This window comes from Urocampus carinirostris, chromosome 1 (assembly GCF_059441175.1).
Source record: "Urocampus carinirostris isolate Australia breed hairy pipefish chromosome 1, RoL_Ucar_1.0, whole genome shotgun sequence".
Taxonomy (NCBI): domain Eukaryota; kingdom Metazoa; phylum Chordata; class Actinopteri; order Syngnathiformes; family Syngnathidae; genus Urocampus; species Urocampus carinirostris.
The window spans coordinates 75,594,445-75,620,747 of NC_142349.1; the positions used below are offsets into that span (position 1 = coordinate 75,594,445).

Sequence of the window (26,303 nt, forward strand, 5' to 3'; positions counted from 1 at the left end):
AATAACTTTTTTTTAATTGAAATTCCTTCTGAAATATGTGTATAGTTTTTGGTAAGTGTTCTGCAATGATGAGTCCAACAGTGCCACCTGCTGGTATGGGGTAGGGTTTGTTTTGGCTTTTGACATGTGACCGGAAGGCGGGGTTTTGTTGGCAGTCTACAGAGCCAGGTGCCAACGGTAAGACACATCTTTTGGTGCTCCACAAAAGAAGTTCATTTGAAACATTATAACCACAGCTGACAAATCCCTCAACATGCACAGCAATGTGATTGATGTTGGAAAGCTCTTTGGATTTATTTTTGTTTTGTTTCTGTTGTGCTAAAATGTTAATTCCCCTTGTAGAGATCAAAGCCAGCAGAAAAGCTAATGTCGTGACTCATCCATTTGCAGGTAAATTGTACCCATTTTTATACTCATTATTGTTTTTATTTATATTTTCTCATATATATAAAAAGGATGATGTTGGTTAAAATTCAGACTAAAGAAAATATGTTGAATTCATTGTAAACGTTAAAAAAAAAACAATATACGATCTCTTGTTAAAAGTATCTTGTCAAAATGGATGTCAAAATGTATTGTGATATTCTCAAATGCATTTTATGTAAATTGAAAAGAAAACTCTTTGATATGTTTTGGGCAGTCTATTTCATTTCAAAATAGACACTCCATTCCATCCATTATTTGCACCGCTTATCACAGAAACATTGAGTTCAGTCTGAAACAAGATACAGGGAAAATATATAGCCAGAGTAGCTCACCGAAGTCGTTGTGTTCAATAATAATGTGCTACCATGGTCCTCTTATATCCGTGAGTGTAGTAAATCCAGGAGAATAAAATATTTACAAATACAGAATGGTAAAACATCTTTCCTCTATGCCGTAGACAACCACACTTGCTATTGACATTCATCTTTTTCGGCCGATTGCAGGCTTTCTTTTGCCACTTTAGCCTATGCTAAAAATAAAAAGGATCCGTCCCCTTTACCTCCGAATAACTTTAGCCAATAGCGATCGAATCAAATGATGATTGACACATTGGTTAGCCAATGAAACGCCGGTAAATAAATCCCAGCATACACCGCGGGCTACTTGGCGTTCGGGGGGAAATCGAGTCGGCGGCTGCAAGTTAGTTGGAAGACTTTGCGAATTAATGTTGATTTATATATAAGGCGCACTGTATTATAAGGCGCATGGTCAGCTTTTGAAAAAAATAAAGGCTTTTAGGTGCGCCTTATAGTGCGGAAATTACGGTACAGTACTTTTCAACCATCTCTTGTGTATACATAGACATTATGATGCAAGGCTCTCAAACTCCTTTGAACTCGGGGGCCACACCATAGGACAAACATTCTGTCGGGGGCCGGACGAGTAGATTCAAGAGAAAGAAAAAGAGGGATAAAGAAAAAAGAGAAAGAGGGAGGGAAAAGGAGAGAGGGCGGGACAAAGAGAACCAGTTCTCCCGTCCCGAACTGTTATGCACTCTACCGTAAAGCTTATTATGCTGAAAAAAGCTTTACGTTAGAGTGCATAACAGTTTCAATACGAGCGATTTGAATAGAAAAAGGCCAAATAAACATGTTACCTGCTCAAAAGCGATTTATATATGGTGTGCATGTTCCATTACATTCCCAACAAATGCAAGACCAAGTGGTTTTGGTTATATGTTCGCCATGACATTCCCGAAAAGTAATATGAAAGTGAGATAAAACAAGGTAAAGCTGTTAAAATAGCTAGGGGATGCAAATCTCGGCAGGGATGCATTTCTCGGCATAACACCGTCTCATAAATCCGTTTCGTTCGCCGACGACATCACAGGGGGCGCTGTTGCACCAAAGAGATGGTGGACGCCCACCGAGAAGAAGACTACGACCACACATCAGCTGCCATTGTTTGTGGGCTCGTGGCGTTCCGCTCCTCTCTTGTGCACAATTTAACTCCATTTAACTCTACAAAAGAGTCAATGCTGTGATTAAAAGGTGGCTAAAATGTGCGAGAGGGGGGAAGTAAATTTCGAAGAGAAGCTTGAAGAAGAGAACGAGCGAGAAGATCCACGGCTAAACCAAGCTAGCATTAGCATGCAGCTGCGAACAGGTTGGTCACTTTCATTTCTACAATCTTTTCTATAATCTTATTGTCTGCTCTTCAATTCCATTGCACCGCAAATCTTAGATTTCTATTTCATATTATTGGTGCGGCTCTTTTGAGGGTGAATCATTTGGGTCGGCGTTGAGACCAAATCGGACAAAATAGCAATTCGACTTTCATAAAAATCAATCGCCCGATTCAAAAGATCAGTGTTTTAGTCGCCATTCGTTCTCCCTATATATGCATTTTTTTGTGCGGGAAAAAACCTAAAGTTGCTAGTACTATATATCATAATTTCTTGTTCAAATACCTGTTGACTTTCAAAAAGTACAGATGAAATATTCTGGTAATACATTTGAAACCTAAATGTTCATATCGTCGGATTTTCTCAGTCGGCCTTCGAGTCAACACAAGGGCTAAACTATGCTAAGCTCATAAAGAGTGTTGGTTGAAGATCAGGGGATGGTGTCATTGGAACCTGTGCGGTCCTTTGAGACATTTTGTGATGAAGGGCCAAACAAATAAATAGGACTTCACTTGACGAGTGTAATGCCACATGGACCCGCTAGATGGTGCACTCCCTAAATGTTTTCTTTAAATGGCAAATGACAAGGACATCTAAATAAACAAACATGCCATGGGGGGAAATCGATGACTTAGACAGGTTTGGTACGGGTGCTTGACATTCGGTAAAATGCTCGAATTTTAATATTGCTTTCAAGGTGAGGGAAGCGCTTGAATTGATTGCGAAGCGCTTGAAAACGCTTGAAATACTTGCTTTGCTTTTCGGCAGTCTGACTCGACGAACCGCGCGGTAAACAAACAAAAATAACAAATCGACACAGCAGCTGCGTTGTCATCTGAAGCGTCATCGCCCCCTACAGGTGCATTAGGACAGGTACACCACTCTTCGATCTCTCTCCTCTTTTTATTAGGATTCGCCCTATCGTACATAAGTCTCAACTTCTCTAAAGGTAGGGGTTCTATCTAACTGGTTGAGATTCTAACTGTTGCTACGCAGAGTTAATTAATCTTCTTTCGCACGCCTTGCTTTCCGCCCGATGATCACTGCTGGTTTCTGTTTGGACACCTCCTCTCTTCTTTCGAGACTTTCGGTGAAAAACAACTTGAGTTATTGCATGCATAAAAGGAATATTATGACACAGATTATTCCAGGGCAAGTTGCACCCATTGGTATGGGAGATAAAGAGACAGACTGTACAAAAAACAACTCGTGGCCTTGAAGAACAGCTTACAAACTGAAAACTCTACAAAAAGGGCTGAGAACACTTATAACATTAATGTCTACTGTAGGATAAATATATGTATATCATTCCAACAACCACTCTGTCCACATCTGTTAAATCAGGGCTTGGCAAGCCATAATGCTTAAAGAGCCTCAATGCACCAAAATAACCCTTTGAAACGATCTCACTTTTTCTCACTTCCCACTGGTACTCGGCTGCAAACGGAGCATGCTGTCCCCGGAGTATGAATCCGTCTCCCATTTTGCAATCGACACGGAAAAATCTGGCACCAATCAATCGCTCTACAGTCGGACGTCATCGAGCGCTTTGTTAGAAAAAAACACAAGAAACGTTCCATACAACATGAACCAAACGGAGAAAGCAAATACTAATAAGTGGGGCACAGAAACCCACTTTGATTTTCTATGCCCCAATCAGCCGCCTTTCTATTTCACTACTGCAATTAGAAGCCGCGAAGAATTATGGAAGAGAATGATGTTCGATGTACAATCAAGATTTTTTTTTTTTTTTTAGGCCAATTGATTAGAAATCAACTATTTCAAGAAATTGAAACGTAATAGAATATACCTTTATCATCATTGTTACAAAATGCAAAAAATTTGGATGTGGCACTCCAGTATCACATTTAACAGTGAGGATAAAAGAAAACAAAGAAGAAAAGATGAGAGATAAAAGAACACTGAAAGTGAAAAGATTAACTGGAGAGCCTGAAGCCGCTGCACTCGCGCGCTGCCATCTGGAAGAGGTTAAAGGTTAAGTCATGATCAATCAGTGATTTTTGATGATGGCAGCCTGTCGGTCTCACCCAGATGAATTGCTTTTCAGTCCTTTGCACATTTCATCTTTAAACACAACATCTTGCTCTTAAAACAATTCTACAAATGAATTGTGCCAGCAAAATTAAATCAAAAGAAACCCTTTCATTGCTGCCAACCTTACAATAGTTTTTTATTGTGAAGCTCTACACAGGTTCATTCCGGTCATGCCTTTTGATGAATTGTCTTTATTGTCATTGATAACAACGTAGTGTACATGACAACTAGATTCTGCGTAACACTCCAGGGGAACCATGGAGTATAAAGCTTTTAGGGGGAAAGGGAAAAAAACGACAATATTTTTTTGCAGACACAGAGATCCTTGGGTTTTTGCTGTTTATGGGAAAAGAACAACCCACGAAAAGTGAAACCCCACGAAGTAGCATCACTAGCGACTCACGGTCGTAACAAAATAACAATCAGAGATCTACACATAATTGCAGTTCGATTCATGTTTTTATTGTCATAATCCAAAAGTAAAGCATAGTTTGAGGGATTTTCCTTTCACGGTGAGAAAGCAATTTAGAGGGCGGCCGGTGCGCGAGCATAGGATGACCTCTAATTGAGGCCAATTTTTGAGATGATTAAAATAGGAGTCCCAAATATACCATTAGCAGCTAGCCGGACTTGCTGTCGGGCTATTGCGTTCCCTTCCAATGCCACCTGAGTCAATTCATGGATGCGATAACAATCCACATAGCTCCTGCTGGCATTTAATCGCGCTCTTCTGAATTTCCTTAGAGTCCCATTTAATTGATGAATTTCTGCCCATGGTAATGAGCACCTAAAAGTGGTTGTATTGTGGAAACAGCCCAATATGCCCCACAATATGTAACAAGGTGCAGCGGAGTCGTAGCGTAAGAGGGAGAGTTCGTTTATTGAACCTTCTTCGCACGTGTTCATGCACGCCACAAGACAGGACGTTTTGTAATCTTTATGTAACTTCCAAGAACTGATTGAGGTCGGCTTCCAAGAATTGTTTTGGGTCGGACGAAATCTTGGCAGGACGAACGCCAGTCTTTCTTTTAAGGCGATTATTGATAATATTCGCTGACATTTACTCTCGGGATAAACACACTGGAATTTCCCCTCTAGTGCGTTCCTTATGCAAGCCGACTCCAAACAGTCCACAACAGTTGCGGTGCCCGTCCGCTGTTGAACTGCTTACACCAGCCTATCAGATTCGCGGACACAGTCACATCAGCCTATCACGGCCGTGCAGAAAGACAGTCGCACCCTCCTTAATCTGTCCCCGCTGAACACAATGCACGATTCAACGATATGAATGACCACAAAGACGAAATCGTTCCATTTAAAATCTGTGAAGTAGTGAATCAGCAAAAACCCCAAAAAATAGTATGTGAATAGAGATTCTACACATTGATGTGTGTCTTGTGTCCTGCAGATGTCACTGTAGAGAATCTTCTTCCTCGGCAACAAGAGACGATGTTCCCTGGCGTGAAACAGGAGGAAGATGAGTTTTTAAAGACGTTTGTCATTAAAAAGGAGGAGGAGGATTTGAAGCCTGTCGACATTAGAAAGGAGCAAAAAGACTTGGAGCCTGATGACGTCAAAGAAGAAGAGGAGAATGATGTGGAGCATGTTGACGTCAAAAAGGAGGAAGATTTGAGAGAGTTTCCCGTGACTGGGGCATTTTTAACTTCCCAAGATCAACATGAAGAGAACATGGAGAAGGTGTCTCCAAGCAAAAGCTTAAGGGCAACCTATGACGGCACATCCGACTCCGCACACAATGATGGCGAGAAACAGTCGGAAGGTGATAACGCTTATCACAAATGTTGGCAGTGTGGGAAAACCTTTAGGCGCAAGGATCATCTAAAATCCCATATGATAGTCCACACTGGAGAAAAACCATTTGCTTGTTCAGTTTGTGGTAAAACATTCAGACAGAAAGGGCACTTGAAAATTCACACAGGAACCCACACTGGTAAAACCCATTCCTGCACAGTTTGTGGTAAAAAATATACCCAAATATCACAATTGGAAAAGCATGCAAGAATCCACACTGGTGAGAAACCCTATTCTTGCTCAATTTGTGGTCACGATTTTGGCCATAGATACAAGTTAAAAATGCACACTAGAATGCACACAGGGGAAAAACCGTTTGCCTGCTTAGTTTGTGGTCAAAGATTCAGCCAGAGTGTCAATTTGAAAAACCACACAAGAACCCACACTGGTGAAAAGCCTTTTGCCTGCTTGGTTTGCGGTCAAAACTTCAACCATAAAGGAAATTTGAAAAGCCACACAAGAACCCACACTGGTGAAAAACCTTTCGCCTGCTCAGTTTGCGACCAAAAATTCAGCCATAAAGCGAGCTTAAAAACCCACATAAGAACCCACACTGGTGAAAAACCTTTTGCCTGCTCAGTATGTGGAAAAGATTTCATCCATAAAGGAAATTTGAAAAGCCACACAAGAACCCACACTGGTGAAAAACCTTTTGCCTGCTCGGATTGTGGTAAAAAATTCACTCAAAAAGGAAGTTTGAAAAGCCACGCCAGAACCCACACTGGTGAAAAACCTTCCCCCTTTTCAGTTTGTGTTTTATAATTCCCCCAGCAATCGGAAATAAATATCCACACAAGAACCCAGGCGGGTCAGAATCTAATTTCTTGTCCTGTTTGCGGCTAATGATTTTCAGGTCATTCTTACGCTCAGAATCTAATTATTTTGCAAGTTTTTTAATTGTTTTTACAAAATGTACATCTGTTGCAACTTGTTTCTCAAATGGTTATATAAAGTATGTAGAATAGTCATGAAGAATAATAGCAGTGACTACTACCTAGTAAGTTCCCCGATTGACTTTTCTTCTTAGGTACTTTCGTAGCATTTATTGTGTACACATGTCAATATGCTCACATTTCTGAGTTTCTGACTTAACCGAGATGATCTCCTCACAAGATTTGGATTCAATAAATATACAATGTCTTTATTTTTGACCCGTACTCAAAGTATGATGACTTTTGATGCGGACTTTATGATTTTGTATGACTTCTAAGCGTCTTTGAATTGTGACTTTGTGACCCAACGCGATAGAACAACTCGATGCATTTCTATTGGACTAATAATGAAAATGTCATGAGTTCATTTGTTGATATCTTTTGCTTTCAACATGTAATAATTGTGTCCAAGTTGTTATTGGGACAAAAGATACACTTGATCTTTTCCCATCAGCCCTTGTTCTTGTGTTTGATTGTTCTTTTTGTCCTTGACTGCAACCTTGTTCATAAAATGAAAATAAAATAAATGGACGACATCATTTTAAGAACAGTGCTGAAGGTGTCTGTTTTTCTCATGTATTTTCTTTTCTTATGTAAGGATACGGAAAACGTTATTATTGAGATGTGTGTAACCAGGGTTGGAATGATTTCCTCACTCTCTCGATAGTCCTTTTGGTTTGGGTTGCCGACCTCGGATCTGGGCCTTTTTTCCAGAATGAATTTCAAAAAGATGAATGCCAAGAAGAAGTCAAACCTGTATAGCTTGACATATCTCTAATAGAATGAAATGAGTTAAATCTTTTATTAGTTTTACTTTATTGAGGTTCGGGGAAAGAACACGGCAACACATAAAAAAAAACACTAGAAAAGAGCTGAGATTCAATCGCATCGAGATGTCGGCAGACAATCTCATTTTATGTCTAGCAAAATTATTGATCCCCAAAAATTTCAAAAATGTAAACAGTCTGACCTCTAAACAGGGCTCTGTACTTGGCCCCCTTCTTTTTAGTATCTATATGATTCCGCTTGGTGACATTATCCGCAAGTATAATATTAGTTGCCATTTCTATGTAGATGACAATAAACTGTATCTGCCACTAGAGATAACCACTCCGTTAAATTGTAGAAATTTGGAGGCCTGCCTCACTGACACACAAAGATGGATGTCACTTCCTTTTTTACGCCTTAACTCGGAATAAAACTGAAATGTTGATTGTTGGTCCGACTCATAGTTGTGATTTGTTCTCAAACACCGCCCTGAACCTCGACAATTGTAATATCACCCATAGTGACTCGGTCAAAAATCTAGGTGTTATATTTCATCCTAATTTGTCGTTTCAGTTACATGTGGAAAATATTACTAGAATAGCTTTCTACCACCTCCGTAATATTGTGAAGATTCGCTCGATGCTGTCCCAGTCAGATGCAGAGGTTCTAATTCATGCGTTTATGACTTCTCGGCTTGATTACTGTCATGTATTACGCTCTGGTCTCCCGATGTCTAGCATCAAAAGTTTGCAGCTGGTTCAAAATGCAGCGGCTAGACTGTTGACCGAAAAAAAAAAGTTTTACCATATCACTCCTAAATGAGCTAACCTGCACTGGCTCCCTGTCCACTTAAGATGTGACTTTACGGTTCTCTTATTAACATACAAATGTTTGATGGACTCTTATCTCTCTGATTTGAATTCCCCCTATGTTCCTGCACGGAACATCCGCTCTGAAAATGCCGGTCTATTTGTGACTGAGAGAACCAAGAAGAAGTCTGCAGGCTTGAGAGCGTTCTCCATCTGGGCCCGGTGAATGCCCTGCCTCCGGAGATAAGATCTGCAGCCTCAGTGGAAGGTTTTAAATCTAGATTTAAGACCCACGTCTATTCAATAGCTTATGATTGATGCCCACCTCATATTTTGTATTGTCCTGTCTTTTTCCGACCGCCTGGCTGGTGGTGAGACGGAGAAGAAGGACAGTTCAAGATGAGTCAGCAGACCTGGAACTGAGGCATGTCAACGCCTGCATCAACCAGACTGCAGGTGTTGCTGCTATCATGCACTTTCCGGGAAAAAAATCAACATGTTACCTATTCTCTTTTATTGATGTTTACTATGTTTGTGTACCGTTACCCAATGCTAAATCTATTCCACCCTGGTCATCCTGGAAGGGGCATGACCACTTTTTCCTCACGCTGGGGTTTTGAGTTTTTCCTCGCCTGCATGTCGGTTCAAGATCAGGCGATGGTGTCATTGTAATCCTGTGCAGTCCCTTGAGACATTTTTGTGATGAAGGGCCAAACAAAGAAATGGGACTTGACTTAAATCCGCTGTTCAAAATGTTGTCAGCCAATTTGATTTTTGGGTTGATTTTTAAATATGATAAACATTCCCAAAGTGCAAATGATATAAAATATTCTTAAGAATCTGCCTCTCGTGTTGGGTTAACAATGTCACTATTATTGTATCTATTTTCCAGTGGTTGTTTTTCTCTATTGCCTTGAAAACGGTTCACTTTGTTTAACTGTTTCATGCCAAATTTGAGAGCTTACCAATGCGACTTTCTTTTGCTCCGAACGAGGACCAAAAGTATTTCTTCATGGTAGTATTCCGCGATGGCGTGCTTCTTTTGAGTTCTCTCGAGTCAGACCGGAAATACTTGTACATTGTCTTGCCGTGGGAAGTTTTCAGCCCAACGGATCGTGTCATCTGTTACGTGAAGCCATGACCAGTGCACTCCATTTTTCCAACATTTAAAACACAGTGAATTTTGGTCACTTTAGGAGCCGGAGCAGCAAGATAGTATCCAAACATGGCGACGACTTATCGGTAGGGATTCCACTATGTAAAACAAATACAAATTTCTGGACATATGAGAATTTTAACATTGGTATGATATTTTAAAACCAACATCTCTTTTTATTGGAAAAAGTGTTGTACCACTTAGAGCTGTCGGGGGCCGTACTAGTAGATGAAAGAGAAAGAAAAAGAGAGATAAAGAAATAAGAGAAAGAGGGAGGGAAAAGGAGAGAGGGCGGGACAAAGAAAGAGAGAGAGAGAGCGTGAGAAACAAGAGATAAAAAGAGAAGTCGTGAGAGAGGAGGAAAAGAAAGGGAGCGGAAGAAAGAAATCCAAAGAGAAATAGAAAGACAGAAGGAGAGAAAAAAGAAGAGAAAGCGTAAAAGGTAGGAAGAGAGAAAAATAAAAGAGAGAAAAGGAAAAAAGGAAGTTAGAACAAAAGGAGTTAAAAAGACACAGAGGGAGAGAGAGACATAGAGCAACAAATGAAGAGAAAAAGAGACACAGAGAGTGAAAGAGATAGACAGAGAGTGGGAGAAAGGGGTAGAAAAGAGAGAGAGAGAGAGAGAAATACAAGTACAGTGTCTTTGTCTGAGGCACCTTTCTTTGGCAACATTAAGTTGACATATTTCAACCTGCAGCTTGTTTTTCTCTTGTGATTCTCTGAGTGTTGTCTCGCAGGCCGGATTCCATCCCTAAGCGGGCCTGATCTGGCCCGCGGGCCGCCTGTTTCACACCTGTGACTTAGAGCCACCAAAAATGACAGACTGTCCCTTTGAAAAGGGATGGGTTGATAGAAAAATATCAATTCCAATTCGAGGTGGAGAAAGATTACAAAGAAAGATTACAAGAGGATAATGGAATTCCCTTAGGACCTGAACACGTTCATCTAATTCTTGGCGTTTCGCCTGAAATGACTTCTGGATTCTTTTTTTAAACGACGATGCATTTACGCCATCTACAGGCCAAATCTGTTTAGTGGAGCGATTGTTCAGTGGTAAATAATAATTGACAGATATATGCTCGAGGGGTTGCAAATCATCCAACTCGCATCCGCAGTTCAAACTGCCAAACGGTATCAGGTGATGGTGTTATAATGGTCTGTGGTTTGTAATAATCTGTGCAGCCTTTTGAGACTCCTTATGATTAAGGGCCAAACAAACCAACAGGACTTAACTTAAAACAAGAGAAACCAAAATGGGTGACAAAATTGCTGTTGAATACAAGAACAAATACGGTCAAGAAAGTAACCTTTTAAATGGAAATAAAAGTTAAGAAACGGTTTGGATTTGCTGATGAGAAGGCGACAAATACACAAGTCTCTTTGAGGGCTTCCACTATATTTCAACAAAAGTTATGCATAAGAACATATACATTTCATTTTAGGACTAAAGTTGCAGACAAATCAAGACACAAAAGGATGATGAGATCACCGAAACCTAAAACTGGGCTGATAGGAACAACTCGTATTTGTCTTGTGCCCTTCACTTCAATACTTTAAAATCATCAAATAAACAAAATGAACTCCCGACATTCACTTTAAAAAATCAATCTTCAAATATTACCCAGTCATTAATTAACTCCTCAAATACGCTTACATGTGATAGAAAATCAAGAAATCCACATGAAAGAATAGAATATACCTTTATTGTCATTGTTACAAAGTCGGTTGAACATATTGTAACTACGAAATTGGTCGTGGCACTCCAGTTTCACACTTAACAGTGAGGATAAAAGAAAATAAGAAGATAAAGGAACAAAAAAGATAAGGTTATAATTGACATAATATAAAGGAACAAAGAAGATAAAGGTTATGTTTTACATAATAAGAGAAATATTGTAGATTCATACAATCAAATTGAAAAAAAAAAACCCTAAGGGGTTATTGCCCGACACCAAAATGAGGGATCAATGAATCCATCATGTATTCATGACCATGTTCAAATTTGTGTTTCTGACGTCAAATAGAATGAAGATTTAATGAACCGGTGCACTAAATTACTTGTCCTTTCCTTATTAATAGTGCTTGTGTTCCGTTTTCTTCCTTAAATTCATAAAATTTTATCAGGACCTCATGTTCCACATCCGGGATTCTGAGAAGGTTCCCGAGGTTTGATTTAATGATTCCGTAAAAGCACATATATCCCAACTATCGACAGATGGCTTGCCGTAGCCACGCCTTTTCATCCTGACTCGGGAAAGGTGCAACCCATTAAGCCAGACTAGATCAAGCTGAGCTTATTTCAGTTAGCCTGGTTTTTTATATGACTCGGGAAAGGTGCAACCCATCAGGCCAGACTAGATCAAGCTGAGCTTATTTCAGTTGGCCTGGTTTTCTAGATTCCAATTTGGTGCAATACCTCACCTGTAAAGAGGCCATCTTTTACAAGTCAACTCAAAAAGTTATAACATCAATTTAAATGCAAGAAGAGTTTGAAATGACTCAAGAGAAGTCACCAATCGAACATACTGAGGATAGATATAGATACTTGATTCATCCCCGTAGGGAAATTCCCACTTCCAGCAGTGACCTTTTGTTGTTTATTAACAGATTAAGAGGATGGCCTCGGGGTGCTGTGTTGTAGTTTAGCAACAGCATAGTGGATGACGTTACATAGTAGTCCAAAAGTTGGACGTCCCTGCAGCAGATGGAAATCTTTGTGCCCAAGGTTACACCGCCTCGTGTTAGCGAGTCCGCCTCCTCTCCGCTTCCCGCAGGCTTTCGTGTCTCTGTCTAACGGCACTGAAGCCGGTTAGCTCCGGTCCGCGTAGCTACGAATGTTATCAGTCATTTCATATAATCGGTCCAAAAAAGATACAAGTTGCAACACATTTAAAAACTACAAATATAAAATAAGCTCAGTTTAGGGATATCCCTGATGTCAAGGGTTATATGAGTTCATTCAGTGGTAGCTGTGTTATTTTAAATGTAAACCACGAGCTCATATCGAGTGAAAGAATGACTACTATTCTCACTGGCACACTTGTGATCCTGAGCTTTGTCTTGACGAGAGAATTTTTGACCTGTTCCTCATCAGCGAGGGTTCTTGTGTGATGTTTTAAGGTTCTCTTCAAGCAGAATTTCTTACCACAAACTTGATTCTTGTGTGGATTCTTAAGTGTGATTTATGTGTGAATTTTTGACCACAAACTGAGCAGGCGAGAGGTATTTCACCTGTGCGTTTTCTCGAGTGTAATTCTAAGCAAAATTACCAGGTGAATCTTTGACCACAAACCTAGCAGGGAAACTGCTTTTCACAAATGTGGGTTCTTGTGTAGCCTTTCAAAGTTTCTTTTTGGCGGATTTTTTAACCACAGAGCAGGCAAAAGGTTTTTCACCTGTGTGGGTTGTTGTGTGTGATTTTATGTGTGATTTATCACCAAATCTCTTGACACAAACTGAGCAGGTAAAGGGTTTTTCACTAATGTGGGTTCTTGAGTGGCTTGTCAAATTGGCTTTTTGGCTCAATTTTTTACCACAAACTTAGCAGACGAAAGGTTTTTCACCTGTGTGGGTTGCAGTGTGTGTTTGCAAGTGTGATTTATGGGCAAAATTCTGACCACAAACCGAGCAGGAAAAGGGTTTCTCACCAGTGTGCGTTCTGGTGTGGCTTTTTAAGTTTGATTTCTGGGCAAATGTTTGACCACAAAATGAGCAGGCAAAAGGTTTTTCCCCACTGTGAGTTCTTATATGGACTTTTAGGTTTCCTTTCAGCCCGAATCTTTGACCACAAACTGAGCAGGGAAACGGCTTTTCACTAATGTGGGTACTTGTGTGGCCTTTTAAATTACCTTTTCGGCGGAATGTTTTACCACAAACAGAGCAGGCGAAAGGTTTTTCACCTGTGTGGGTTCTCGCGTGTGATTTTAAATGCGATTTATCACCGAATCTCTGACCACAAACTGTGCAGGCAAGGGGTTTTTCAAGAATGTGTAGTCTTGTGTGGCTTGTCAAATTGCCTTTTCGGCTGAATTTTTTACCACAAACTGAGCAGAAGAAAGGTTTTTCACCCGTGTGGGTTCTAGTGTGCATTTGCAAGTGTGATTTATGGAGGAAATTCTGACCACAAACTGTGCAGGAAAAGGGTTTCTCACCAGTGTGCGTTCTGGTGTGGATTTTTAAGTTTGATTTCTGGGCAAATGTTTGACCACAAACGGAGCAGGCAAAGGGCTTCTCACCGCTGTGAGTTCTTGCGTGGATTTTCAAGTTTCCTTTCAACCGGAATTTGTGACCACAAACTGAGCAGGAAAAGGGTTTCTCACCGGTGTGGACCGTCATATGACGTTTCAAATCACACTTGTATCGAAACGATTTTCCACACTGTGTACATTGGTGACATGCGTTATCGCCTTCCGACTGTTTGTCGCCATCATTGTCTGCCGAGTCGGACGTGTCCTCGTCGGAGCTTCTGCTCGGAGACACCCTCTCCTTGTTCTCTTCATGTTGATGTTCGTAGCTTAAAAAGGCCGCAGTCACTGGAAACTCTCTTAAATCTTCCTCCTCTTTAACGTCATGAAAATCCACATGGTTCTTCTCTTCTTTCTTAATGTCAACAGGCTCAAAATCCTCCTCCTCCTTTTTAATGAAGAAGGTCTCTAAAAAGTCATCTTCCTCCTGTTTCACGCCAGGGAACATCGTCTCTTGTTGCCGAGGAAGAAGATTCTCTTCACTAACATCTGCAAGACACAAGACACACATGAATGTTTAAAATCTCTTTTAACACACAAACAACTTTTGTTTTTACAGCAAAAACATATGTAAGCTACTTTTAGTTATTGTGTATTTCTCAGACTCCTATGTTACAAATGATATTGCTATGAAATGAACTTGTTTAACCTGTTTTTCTATTTAAGTACACAAGTAATCATTCACACACACATCTATACCGTATTTTCCGCCCTATAAGGCGCACCTAAAAGCCTTTATTTTTTTCAAAAGCTGACCATGCGCCTTATAATACAGTGCGCCTTATTTATGGATCAATATTAGGTCGCAAAGTCTTCCAACTAACTTGCAGCCGCCGACTCGATTTCCCCCCCAACGCCAAGTCGTCCGCGGTGTATGCTGGGATTTATTTACCGGCGTTTCATTGGCTTACCAATGTGTCAATCATCATTTCAATCGATCGCTATTGGCTAAAGTTATTCGGAGGTCAAGGGGCGGATCCTTTTTAGCATTGACAGGCTGGCATTGGCTTACACGGCAAAACAAAGCCTGCAATTGGCCGAAAAACATGAATGCGTATAGCACGTGGCTGATGGCATACAGAAAGCATTTTTTTACTATTTTGTGTTCGTAAATATTTTATTCTCCTGGATTGACTACACTCACGGATATAAATGAAATGAAATGAAAATGAAATGAAATGATCTATGAAATGATCTGCATTTCTATAGCGCTTTTCAAGTCAATGACTTCCCAAAGCGCTTTACATTGTGCTTTCCCAATAGCGGCCGTGATCTGTGCAGCCTTGTAAGGCGCTAACCTGCTTATTGGGGGTAATTGGGGGTTCAATGTCTTACCCAAGGACACTTCGACAAGTAACACGGACAAGCCGGGATTCGAACTGGGATCCCTTAATCCTAAAACGATCGCTCTACCTCCTGAGCTACTGCCGCCCCATATAAGAGGACCACGGTTGCACATTATTATTGAACGCAACGACTTCGGTGAGCTACTTCGGCTATATATTTTCCCTGTATCTTGTTTCAGACTGAACTTGATGTTTCTTTGATAAGCGGTGCAGATCATGGATGGAATGGAGTGTCTATTTTTAAATTCAACTCAATTCTAAGTGTTTATTGTCATATATACAGTAAAGTTGCGAGCGAAAAAGAAAATAGAAACTAAGGAATGGTTGGCATTTCTTGAATCCCAAGACTTTAACCTTCTGAATGATGGAACGATGCATTTGAGTGACATCGTACAAACACTATTTCTGTACATGTCTACGACACGTATTTGCGTCTTTGCAAGCTTTGGGAATGTTAAGGGGGTAATAAGTTGGACTGAACCATCTGACTGTTTTGTCCACGTTCCTATTGTAGCGCCTTATAATCCGGTGCGTCTTATGTATGTCAAAAATAGGACCAAAAACTATTTTTTCGGGGTGCGCCCTATAACCCGGTGCGCCCTATAGTGCGGAAAATACGGTAGTCTCATTCAAAATCATTTTGAATGTGTTTTCCCCCCAACAATGTACACTTTCACGCTTTGTCAGTTGACCTTAGTTTGATAGCCAGCTCCAAAAATGTTTGAACAAGAAATGACAACAGCAGTAATAGCAACGACTTCGCCATTTTAGATTTCTTCCGCACAAAACAAGTGGCCACTCAAACACTATTATTTGAATTGGGTTTAACTGCAGAATATGTTGTCCGCATGATCGTAGATTTCGTTTGGTCTCGACGCCAACCCCTCGAAGCAGCCGACTCAAGAATAGAAATGAACCGCAAGCCGTGCAATGGACTTGATAAGCCCAAAATAGGAAAATAATACAAATAAAAGTGACCAACCTGCTCCGTTCGCCATTAGCTCCTTGCTAATGCTAACTTGGTTTAGCCAACGATCTTGTCGTTCGTTCTCTTCTTGCACTTCCTGAAAATCCTCTTTAAATCGTCCTTTCTCGCACATTTTAGCCACCTTTAAAGCTCCCCGTTAACTCTTTTACAGAGTTAAACGCAGTTAATTGTGCACACGACCGGAGTGGTGCGCCACGATGCCACAAACAATGGCGGCGGTGATATCTTCTTCTTCTTTAGGTTTAATGGCAGTTGGCATCCATCGCTTTGGTGAATTACCGCCCCCATCACCGAATACCCGTCACCTCTTCCATCCCACAAACCTCGTCAAAAAGCATCTCAAAAAACGGAATAGTATCATACTGTCGCGCTCCAGGGCTCCATGCCCTTACAAACTGTGGTATTTTCCCTTACAAAAAAGAAAATAATCTCACACCATATTTTTTTTCCAAACGTGTTTATTTATGTCGTTTAACATGTGTTTCGTGATATCATATTTATTGTTAATGAATATTTTGTTGAAGCAGTGATACGTTCTTCTTCTTGGTTGGAATCCATCCCTTTGGTGCATTATGAGCCGCCTGCATTTGAAATGCTCTATCTTATCCTCAGTAGGGTAGCAGGGTGCTGGAGCCAATCTCACCCGACCTCGGGCAGTGGGCAGGGGACAGGGAACACACAGACAGACAACTTGCTCGCTCATTCACACCTAGGGAGAATTTGGACCGGCTATTTAACCCAACATGCATGTTTTTTGGAATGTGGGAGGAAACCGAAGTGCCCGGAGGAAATCCACACAAGCACAAGGAGAACATGCAAACTCTGCACTGGAGAATTTCTACATGATATTATATTATCTCATCTCATCTCATTATCTCCAGCGCTTATCCTCAGTAGGGTTGGGGGGGTGCTGGAGCCCATCCCAGCAATCATCGGGCAGTGGACAGGGGACACTCTGAACCGGTTGCCAGCCAATCGCAGGGCACACGGGGAAAGACGACTCATTCACACCACACCTAGGGACAATTTGGACCGGCCAATACACCTGAAATGCATGTCTTTGGAATGTGGGAGGAAACCGTAGTGCCCGGAGGAAACCCACACAAGCACAGGGAGAACATACAAACTCCGCACAGGAAGTCCTGTAGCTGGATTTGAACCCACACAGGCGGTTCCCAAGACCTTAGAACTGTGCCGTGCTGCCTGTATTTTATTATACTATATTATATTATACTATATTATATTATATTTAGAATTAGGATTCTAAAAGCCTCAATAATTAAACTTTAAGTTTCTTGCTTTATCGACCGAGCGAGTTGAATAGATCAACTGTGATACTTTGCAGTCATCACATTTTTTCCAGTCCTTTTTCTAATCCACGTTGAAAAACGTGCAAAATCACTATGTTGTCATAAAAATATTCTCCCTAGAATATACCAAAACTGTTTTAAAAAATGGAAGAAAAAATTGAAAGTTCATTTTGTTAGGCGGAAGCTGTTTCGTTGTAGCTCCGCCCACTTTATTTGTCTTTCCGGGTCACTCGGAGGTCATTTGGGGCAACATGGCGTTCCGCTCCAGCCTTGTGGAAAAGCGCCAATTAACTCCCTAAAAGTGTTAACGATGAGCGTTAAATGTGGCTAAAATGTACTGCAAGGGGGAGAGACGTTTCAAGGGGGAGTTTCGAGAAGAGAACGAGCGAGAAGATCGACGGCTAAACCGAGTTAGCATGAGCAAGAAGCTACAAGTTGTGTTGAACAGAGCAGGTTGGTCATTTCTAGAACAATTTATTTTCCACTCTTACGAAGTATTTTGTTTTTTTCTATATTGTTAATGCGGCTGCTCGGAGGTGGAGTCCATTTGGTTCACTTCTAGCTAGTGCCCTTAACTAAAAGCTATTTTATAGCAGAATTGTGGTATATAGCTTCATTATTATCTTGTAAGCTACATAGCTAGTTACAGTGGGCAGCAAAGTAGGTAGATCCGTTTCTATTGACTGAGATGAAAACGCGGCCACTAGCTAGCTAAATTTAGCTTCTAGCTATATCACTTATAATTGAATTGGTTGGTTGGATGCCTCAACAACTAGGGTGGTAGGGGCACTATTTCCTGTGGTGTGTCTTGGACTTATTGCTAATCATTCAAATTGTGCTACATCGCTTTATATCTGGGCTCTCCCAACTCTTTTAAGCTGAGAGCTACTTTTAGGTTACTTATTAGTGCAAAAGGCACCCAGTTTGATATGTCAAAGTGTCCTTGGGCAAGACACTGAATCCCTAACGCCCCCGATAAGCAGGTAGTTTCCTTGCATGGCTGACGCTGCTATCGGTGAGTTAGTATGTAAATGGGAAAGTGTGAAGCACATTGTAAAGCGCTTTGGGAGCTCTTCAGTGACTTGAAAAGCGCTGTATAAATGCAGACCATCGGACCATTGGAAATTTTCCCCAAAACACCTGTTTTGTGTCCTGCAGATGTCAGTCAAGAGTATCTTCTTTCCTGGCACCAGGAGACAAAATTGGCTGCTGTCAAAAAAGAGGAAAATGATTTGGAGCCTGATCACGTCCAAAAGGAGGAGGACAATTTGCAGCCTGACCAAGTTAAAGAGGAAAATGAGGATTTTGAGCCCGCCGACGTCAAAAAGGAGGAAGATTTGAGAGAGTTTCCTGTGACTGGGGACTGTTTAACCCCTGATGACCACTGTGAAGAGAACAAGGAGAAGGTATCTCCAAGTAGAAGCTCCGGGACAACAGATGAAGAGGACACGTCCGACTCTGCACACAACGATGGCGAGAAACACTCAGAAGTTGATAACACAAATCACAAATGTTTGCAGTGTGGGAGAATGTTTCCCCACAAGTGTAGTTTAAAACGCCATACTCTCGTCCACACTGGTGAAAAACCTTTCGCCTGCTCAGTTTGTAATAAAACATTCACCCAGATAGCACACTTGAATACGCACACAAGAACCCACACTGGTGAAAAACCTTTTGGTTGCTCAGTCTGCGGTAGAAATTTCACCCAGAAAGCCCAACTGAAAGGACACTCAAAAATTCACACTGGTGAAAAACCTTTTGCCTGCTCAGTTTGTGGTCGAAAATTCGGCAGAAAAGCAAGTTTGAAACGCCACATAAGAACTCATACTGGTGAAAAACCTTTCGCTTGTTCAGTTTGTGATCTAAAATTCACCCAGATATCACACTTAAAAACCCATGCAAGAACCCACACTGGTGAAAAACCTTTTGCCTGCTCCGTTTGCGGTAATAGATTCAGCCGGAAAGTACATTTGAAAATCCACACAAGAACACACACCGGTGAAAAACCTTTTGCCTGCTCAGTTTGCGACCGAAAATTCAGCCACGAAGTAAGCTTAAAAATCCACACAAGAACCCACACTTGTTAGAGACTTTTTCCCTTTTCAGTTTGCGTTTGAAAATTCACCCAGCGATCGAATTTAGATATCCGCACAAGAACCCACTCAGATGAAAAAACATTTTCTTGTTCTGTTTTTTTTTTCAAAACACTCAGGATCACAAGTGGTGGATAGATTTCAATTTTTATTCTAAACAGAATTGACATGAAATGAACACGTGTGTTTACTTTTGACATCGGTCACCCGTCTTAGCCTTTTTCATGATCGTGCTCGTTTTGAAATTGTTTTTATTAAACGTGTCGCAGCTCGAATGCTTTTATCGAACGATTCTATAGAACAGGATTGATGAATCATAGCCGTGATTCCGACAGTATCTCCTGAGTATGTTTTACTGCTGAGTTTTTTCAAGCATCTCTTGTGTACGCATGTAAATATGTTCTAATTTGGTGAGTCTACTTAACCAAGAGGATCTCTCTTTACAAGATTATTTTAGATCTAATTGATATTTAATGACTACAATGTCCTTATGTCTGAAGCATGATGACTTTTTATGCGTTTGTCATTATTTGTGACAGCGCGTATTTGAATTGTCAGTTAGTCTTTTTTTTTTTTTAACCGAATGCTATTCAACAACTTGATACATTTATATCGGACTAAAAATGAAATTTTAATAAGTTCATTTGTTGATTCTTTTTTTTTTTTTTTAACATCTACAAATTGTGATAAGTGTCCAAGTTGTCAGGGGGACAAAAGATAAACTTGGATCTTTTCCCATTAGCCCTTGTTTGTGTTTTGTCTCTTGACTTGACTGCAACCTTGTTCCTGAAATGAGAGGAAGAAAAATAAATTGCTGACATCATTTTAAGAAAAGTCACATGTGTTCAAGAGGTCTGTTTTTCCATTCATTTTTTTAAGTAGGAATACTGAAAACGAAAAGACAGTCTGTTTCATTGTTTGGATGTATGTATGACGTAAGCAGTGTCAGGTTTTACCATTTATTAGACTGAAATCTGACTCTGAAGACACTTCACGTGTCTTGTCTAAACCCTTACAGTTGGAGCATGTTCAAAAGTCCGAGAAATTCAATCAGCCGAGCGACGAGTATAGTCCACGTATCAATTTATTTATCCTAATCAAAGAGTTGAACAGATCGGGTCTTTCTGCCGTGCCAAATTGCAATCGTGTGGAGAAGGCTCCAGGGTCTTCCCATGTTATATCACATGGCGATGAAATGTTCACGCCACATGATCAAGCTGCTGCCGAATGGTCCACGCTGTTGCCGATGCAGACTTCCTAATCCTCCTTTGACGAATGGGGGGAGGGGTGATGGATCATCGCCCTCTGGACAGAATGGGGCAAGACACACACTCCAACTCCTCAGGCGAGGTGATAAGTCCTTGTTATCTGCACAGAATGGAACAAAAGGCACATTCCAAGGCAAAGCGCGGTTTACGACACCCTTCTGCCAAGGCTCGCACTCGAACGCTGAAGTCATATTTAGGACAAGTATATTTGACTAAGTAAGATAAAACAGTGTATAAAATAGTATATAACTTCACCAGCTATCAAACTACTGGGAGTGTTGTCAACAGGATCCATATCGAGCTCCCATGGATGCGGATCGTCTCGTTTCCCGAGTAATAAAATAAAATCACATGCAGGAACATTTTGCTTTGGTGATAAACATGCAGCAAAGCCATTCGCCATCTGCGGGCCAACAAATTTCATCATTTCACTTATCTGATTACCTGCGAATGACTGAGGGATGGGGTCTGACGTCTGTGGAATAGCACCCTCTGCTGTTGATGTGGTGGTACTGCAGTTATTCTGGGAGGAATCCCTGTCCCCACTTACAAATGGGGCCTTAGCTGAATCCTGTCTTGAATCCACTACCTCACTTACATCCCTCCGAACCAGGCTACGAAATTTAAACAATTTTACCCATTTAAAGGTGTACTCCATTTATTTTGGACACTATTCATTTTAAGATGGGGGAAAAAAAGTATGTGTGAAACCATAAGAACACATCAGAACAATTGCACGATCCACTAGGCGACGACACGGGAGCCTTTCGGGGATGCGGTTCTGGTCTGGCGTGTAGAAAGCCACTGGAGATCGACGGGTCACGGCACCAATGTATCGGGGTGTGCCTCCAACTTTGGCTACAGCGCACCACAACGCTTTTGGGTTTGATGCCAGGTGGAATTCAGATTGAAAGATTTTATATTTTATTTATTTGACTATAAGGGATTTTGTACAGTTTTATACAGGTTGCATTTGTTGAGCGTAATGAAGATTTTTCACAAAGGAGGCTTGAGGTCAATGCGGCCTAGACAGAGAGGGATGTTTACAGAAAACAGCGAGAACGGGACAAGGGCTGACGCCGGAGGAGCATCTGTGACGCGGAAAAAGCAGACATTGTTTGGAGAAGTTCTGATAAGCTTTGTTGTTGTGAGTTTCCTTAGACGTGGCGGCGCCTTTCGGCGAGGAGGTGGTGAAGCCGGCACCTGACCCGCCCCATGGGAGGGGCCTTCGTGACGCACCGGTCCAGACGAGGTGGCGACTAGGTGGAGGCCACGTGGGGAGCTCCTGGCCCGCCCATGGGGGAGGAGCCAACACCCCAGCTTGTGAAAAGAAGACGGGAGGAAGAGATGGGAGATCGATAGTGAGAGGGACGCTCGACAAAGACTAATTAGACTAATTCGACATTAATTAGGCTTATTTGATGGAATTCATTTTAGTTAAATACTTGAAGAAAATAAATCTGCCCCCGTGTGGAAATGCCGGTCTCTTGTCAATATTTTCCCTAAATTAAGAAAAGAGCATGCATTGTTGGGAGAATGAAGGTTATGTTTGGTTAATGGAGTCAGATAACCAATTCCAACAATTTGATAAACGTCACATTTTTAATGTATTTATATCCTAACAGATGTTCGTCTTTTTTATTTAAAACCGGAAATACGGTGTGACAAGCACACAGTGTCGGATGAGTTTATCGTCTCGTTAATCGCAACCAGGGTTGGGTAGAGTTACTTGAACTGGATTACTTTCAATGACTTTTGGATGACTCCAATAGCAAATATGCTAATAAAAGACAAAAGAAACTAAATGGGAATAAAATGACTACCGGTAAATTTTGTGCAGGCTCGGGGAGTAACGGAATCCCTGGAACGGTAAAAACGATGTTGGCAAGCTGTTTGGATTAATTTTCATTTTGTTTCCGTCGCATTTGATGTTCGTTTTGCCGGAGATCAAAGAGATCAAAGCCAGGAGAGAAAGCTTACCACGTGTTGTGAGTCATCATTTTATTCATATTTAGTTTCTCTTGTCTTTTATTAGCATATTTGGTATTGGAGTCATCCAAAAGTCATTGAAAGTAATCCAGTTCAAGTAACCCTACCCAACCCTGATCGCAACATATGCGGTCCAGCGACTCACTGGAAGCTAGCAAAGCTCATGTTTGTCACAACTGGTCCAGTGCTTCACTTCCGCTACGAAACTGGAAACCGATATTAAGCAGGACAAAAACATTCCGGGCAGGAAATACCAACAGGAAACAGGACAGAGTCAAAACCCACGTCTTGCGGGGCAGTGGTTCGTTGACGGACTGGCAAAGGAAGAATGCCAGCACTGAGCTTAAATGGACGGAAAGCCAATCTGTTAATGACCTGCAGCTGGCGCCACACGGGCGGGGCCAATTGGGCGCCATGGCAACTGTGACAGTTGTATTACAGTTTAAGAATTTTTGTTAGTATTTTGGTCGTATTTATGAAGTCAAAACAGGCTATCGAAATTAAACAGGACAGACTAGACGGGAACGAAACTGGAAACCAATATTAAGCAGGACAAAAACATTCCGGGCAGGAAATACCAACAGGACACAGGACAGAGTCAAAACCCACGTCTTGCGGGGCAGTGGTTGGTTGACGGACTGGCAAAGGAAGAATGCGAGCACTGAGCTTAAATGAACAGAAAGCCAATCTGTTAATGACCTGCAACTGGCGCCACACAGGCGGGGCCAATTGGGCGCCATGGCAACTGTGACAGTTGTATTACAGTTTAAGAATTTTTGTTAGTATTTTGGTCGTATTTATGAAGTCAAAACAGGCTATCGAAATTAAACAGGACAGACTAGACGGGAACGAAACTGGAAACCAATATTAAGCAGGACAAAAACATTCCGGGCAGGAAATACCAACAGGACACAGGACAGAGTCAAAACCCACGTCTTGCGGGGCAGTGGTTGGTTGACGGACTGGCAAAGGAAGAATGCGAGCACTGAGCTTAAATGAACAGAAAGCCAATCTGTTAATGACCTGCAACTGGCGCCACACAGGCGGGGCCAATTGGGCGCCATGGCAACTGTGACAGTTGTATTACAGTTTAAGAATTTTTGTTAGTATTTTGGTCGTATTTATGAAGTCAAAACAGGCTATCGAAATTAAACAGGACAGACTAGACGGGAACGAAACTGGAAACCAATATTAAGCAGGACAAAAACATTCCGGGCAGGAAATACCAACAGGACACAGGACAGAGTCAAAACCCACGTCTTGCGGGGCAGTGGTTGGTTGACGGACTGGCAAAGGAAGAATGCGAGCACTGAGCTTAAATGAACAGAAAGCCAATCTGTTAATGACCTGCAACTGGCGCCACACAGGCGGGGCCAATTGGGCGCCATGGCAACTGTGACAGTTGTATTACAGTTTAAGAATTTTTGTTAGTATTTTGGTCGTATTTATGAAGTCAAAACAGGCTATCGAAATTAAACAGGACAGACTAGACGGGAACGAAACTGGAAACCAATATTAAGCAGGACAAAAACATTCCGGGCAGGAAATACCAACAGGACACAGGACAGAGTCAAAACCCACGTCTTGCGGGGCAGTGGTTGGTTGACGGACTGGCAAAGGAAGAATGCGAGCACTGAGCTTAAATGAACAGAAAGCCAATCTGTTAATGACCTGCAACTGGCGCCACACAGGCGGGGCCAATTGGGCGCCATGGCAACTGTGACAGTTGTATTACAGTTTAAGAATTTTTGTTAGTATTTTGGTCGTATTTATGAAGTCAAAACAGGATATCGAAATTAAACAGGACAAAAATAAACGGGAACCATACCGGATCCAAATTGAATGACATCATCGTAATTTATTATAAGAACAATTTTGTTTCAGGAATAAGTGTCGCAGACAAATCAAGACACAAAAGGATGCTAAGATAACTGAAACTTCAAAATAAGGGCTGATGGGAACAACTCAAATGTATCTCGTGTGCCCTTCAATACTTCAAAACATAGAAAATCAATCCAACAAATCAACTCTTGACATTTTGATTTTTAGTCAAATCTAAATGAAGGAAATTGTTAAATCACAGTTTGAAAACTATCTTCAAAAAATATCCAGTCATACATTTACAATTCAAATTGCTTACATCCAATAAAATATACCTTTATTATCATTGTTACAAAATGGGTTGGAGGTGGCACTCCAGTTTCACATTTTACTGAGAGTGAAGCAGTTAGCTCTCTCGGTAGTTAGAAGGGTCTACAACACAGGTGTCGAACAAGCGGCCCGCGGGCCAGATCAGGCCCCCTAAGGGATTGAACCTGGCCGGCGAGACAACACTCAAAGAAGCGCAAGAGAAAAACAAGCTGCAGGTTGAAATATGTCAACTTGATGTTGCCAAAGCCAGGTGCCTCCAACAAAGACACTGTACTTGTATTTCTCTCTCTCTCTCTCTTTTCCACCCCTTTCTCCCACTCTCTTTCACTTTCTGTGTCTTTTAACCTCTTTTGCTCTAACTTCCTTTTCTTTCTTTTCCTCTCTTCCTATTCTTTGCTGCTTTATTTTCTCTTTTCTCTCCCTCTGTCTTTATATTACTCTTTGGATTTCTTTCTTCCGCTCCCTTTCTGTCCCCCTCCCTCACAACTTTTTGTCTTTTGTTTCTCACACTCTCTCCCTCTCTCTCTTTTTCTTTCTTTGTCCCGCCCTCTCTCCTTTTCCCTCCCTCTTCCTCTTATTTCTTTATCTCTCTTTTTCTTTCTCTTTAATCTACTAGTCCGACAAAATGTTTGTTCTATTGTGTGGCCCCCGAGTTGCTTTGATTACAAGTATAAAAATATATATTGTATACAGACGCTACCCTACTTACCAACGAGATAGGTTCCAAACAATTGTTTGCTCGTAAGTTGCTTCAGTGCTATATTTTGTATGTTTAAGGATTGTATAAGTAACCTGTATTGTTTTGTACTAAAAAAAATAAACATTTCATAAAATAATATGCTCTATAAAAGATAAATAAAGTAAGGTTTAACTTACTTTTGGAAGATGCGCTTCAAAAGGTCCTCGTCCGTGGTAGAAAGTGGCCAAAAAAAAAAGCGATCCGACCATTTTCTCAACCGCATCAAGCTTTCATATTCCACTTTCATTTCAAAAGAAACGGCTCGCCTCTTCTTTAAGTTTTACATCAACCCTATTGAATGGATGCACGACATATTAAACAATGAAAATGTCCAAGTACTTAGCGATATAGGAGATAGTATAAACCAATGTTTTTCAACCCTTTTTGAACTAAAGTAGACCTTTATTCATAAAGTTCCGAGGCACACGTCTGTCGTAAATGTAGTTGTTAAATATTTCACTGTACTACCTCAGAAGTAGGTAATTAGTATACAAAAAGAGAATAATACTTAAAATAAAAAAGAATGATGTGCT

The 26,303-nt window shown here is 41.1% G+C and overlaps 3 protein-coding genes across 4 annotated transcripts; 2 read left to right on the forward strand and 1 right to left on the reverse strand.

Moving 5' to 3' along the window:
• Nucleotides 1-1,825: 1,825 nt before the first annotated feature.
• On the forward strand, nt 1,826-7,462 carry LOC148376954 (uncharacterized). 2 transcript variants are annotated; one of them, XM_088352015.1, is made up of 3 exons: nt 1,826-2,091; nt 2,879-2,983; nt 5,574-7,462. In XM_088352015.1, exon 3 carries the CDS (start codon nt 5,615-5,617, stop codon nt 6,737-6,739), a length of 1,125 nt encoding a protein of 374 aa, XP_088208141.1. In that variant the 5' UTR covers nt 1,826-2,091; nt 2,879-2,983; nt 5,574-5,614; the 3' UTR covers nt 6,740-7,462. The 2 variants fall into 2 exon arrangements, with proteins under 2 accessions (XP_088208141.1, XP_088208133.1); XM_088352007.1 differs by lacking the exon at nt 2,879-2,983.
• Nucleotides 7,463-12,802: 5,340 nt separating this feature from the next.
• LOC148376955 (uncharacterized) lies at nt 12,803-16,318 on the reverse strand. Its single transcript, XM_088352123.1, has 2 exons — nt 16,215-16,318; nt 12,803-14,375 (listed from the first exon to the last, which is right to left on the reverse strand). Exons 1-2 carry the CDS (start codon nt 16,228-16,230, stop codon nt 13,183-13,185), a joined length of 1,209 nt encoding a protein of 402 aa, XP_088208249.1. The 5' UTR covers nt 16,231-16,318; the 3' UTR covers nt 12,803-13,182.
• Nucleotides 16,319-17,777: 1,459 nt separating this feature from the next.
• Nucleotides 17,778-19,802, forward strand: LOC148376956 (uncharacterized). The gene is made up of 2 exons (XM_088352194.1): nt 17,778-17,983; nt 18,689-19,802. The coding sequence occupies exons 1-2, from the start codon at nt 17,863-17,865 to the stop codon at nt 19,615-19,617; spliced, it is 1,050 nt and encodes a 349-aa protein (XP_088208320.1). The 5' UTR covers nt 17,778-17,862; the 3' UTR covers nt 19,618-19,802.
• The last annotated feature ends 6,501 nt before the right edge of the window (nt 19,803-26,303 follow it).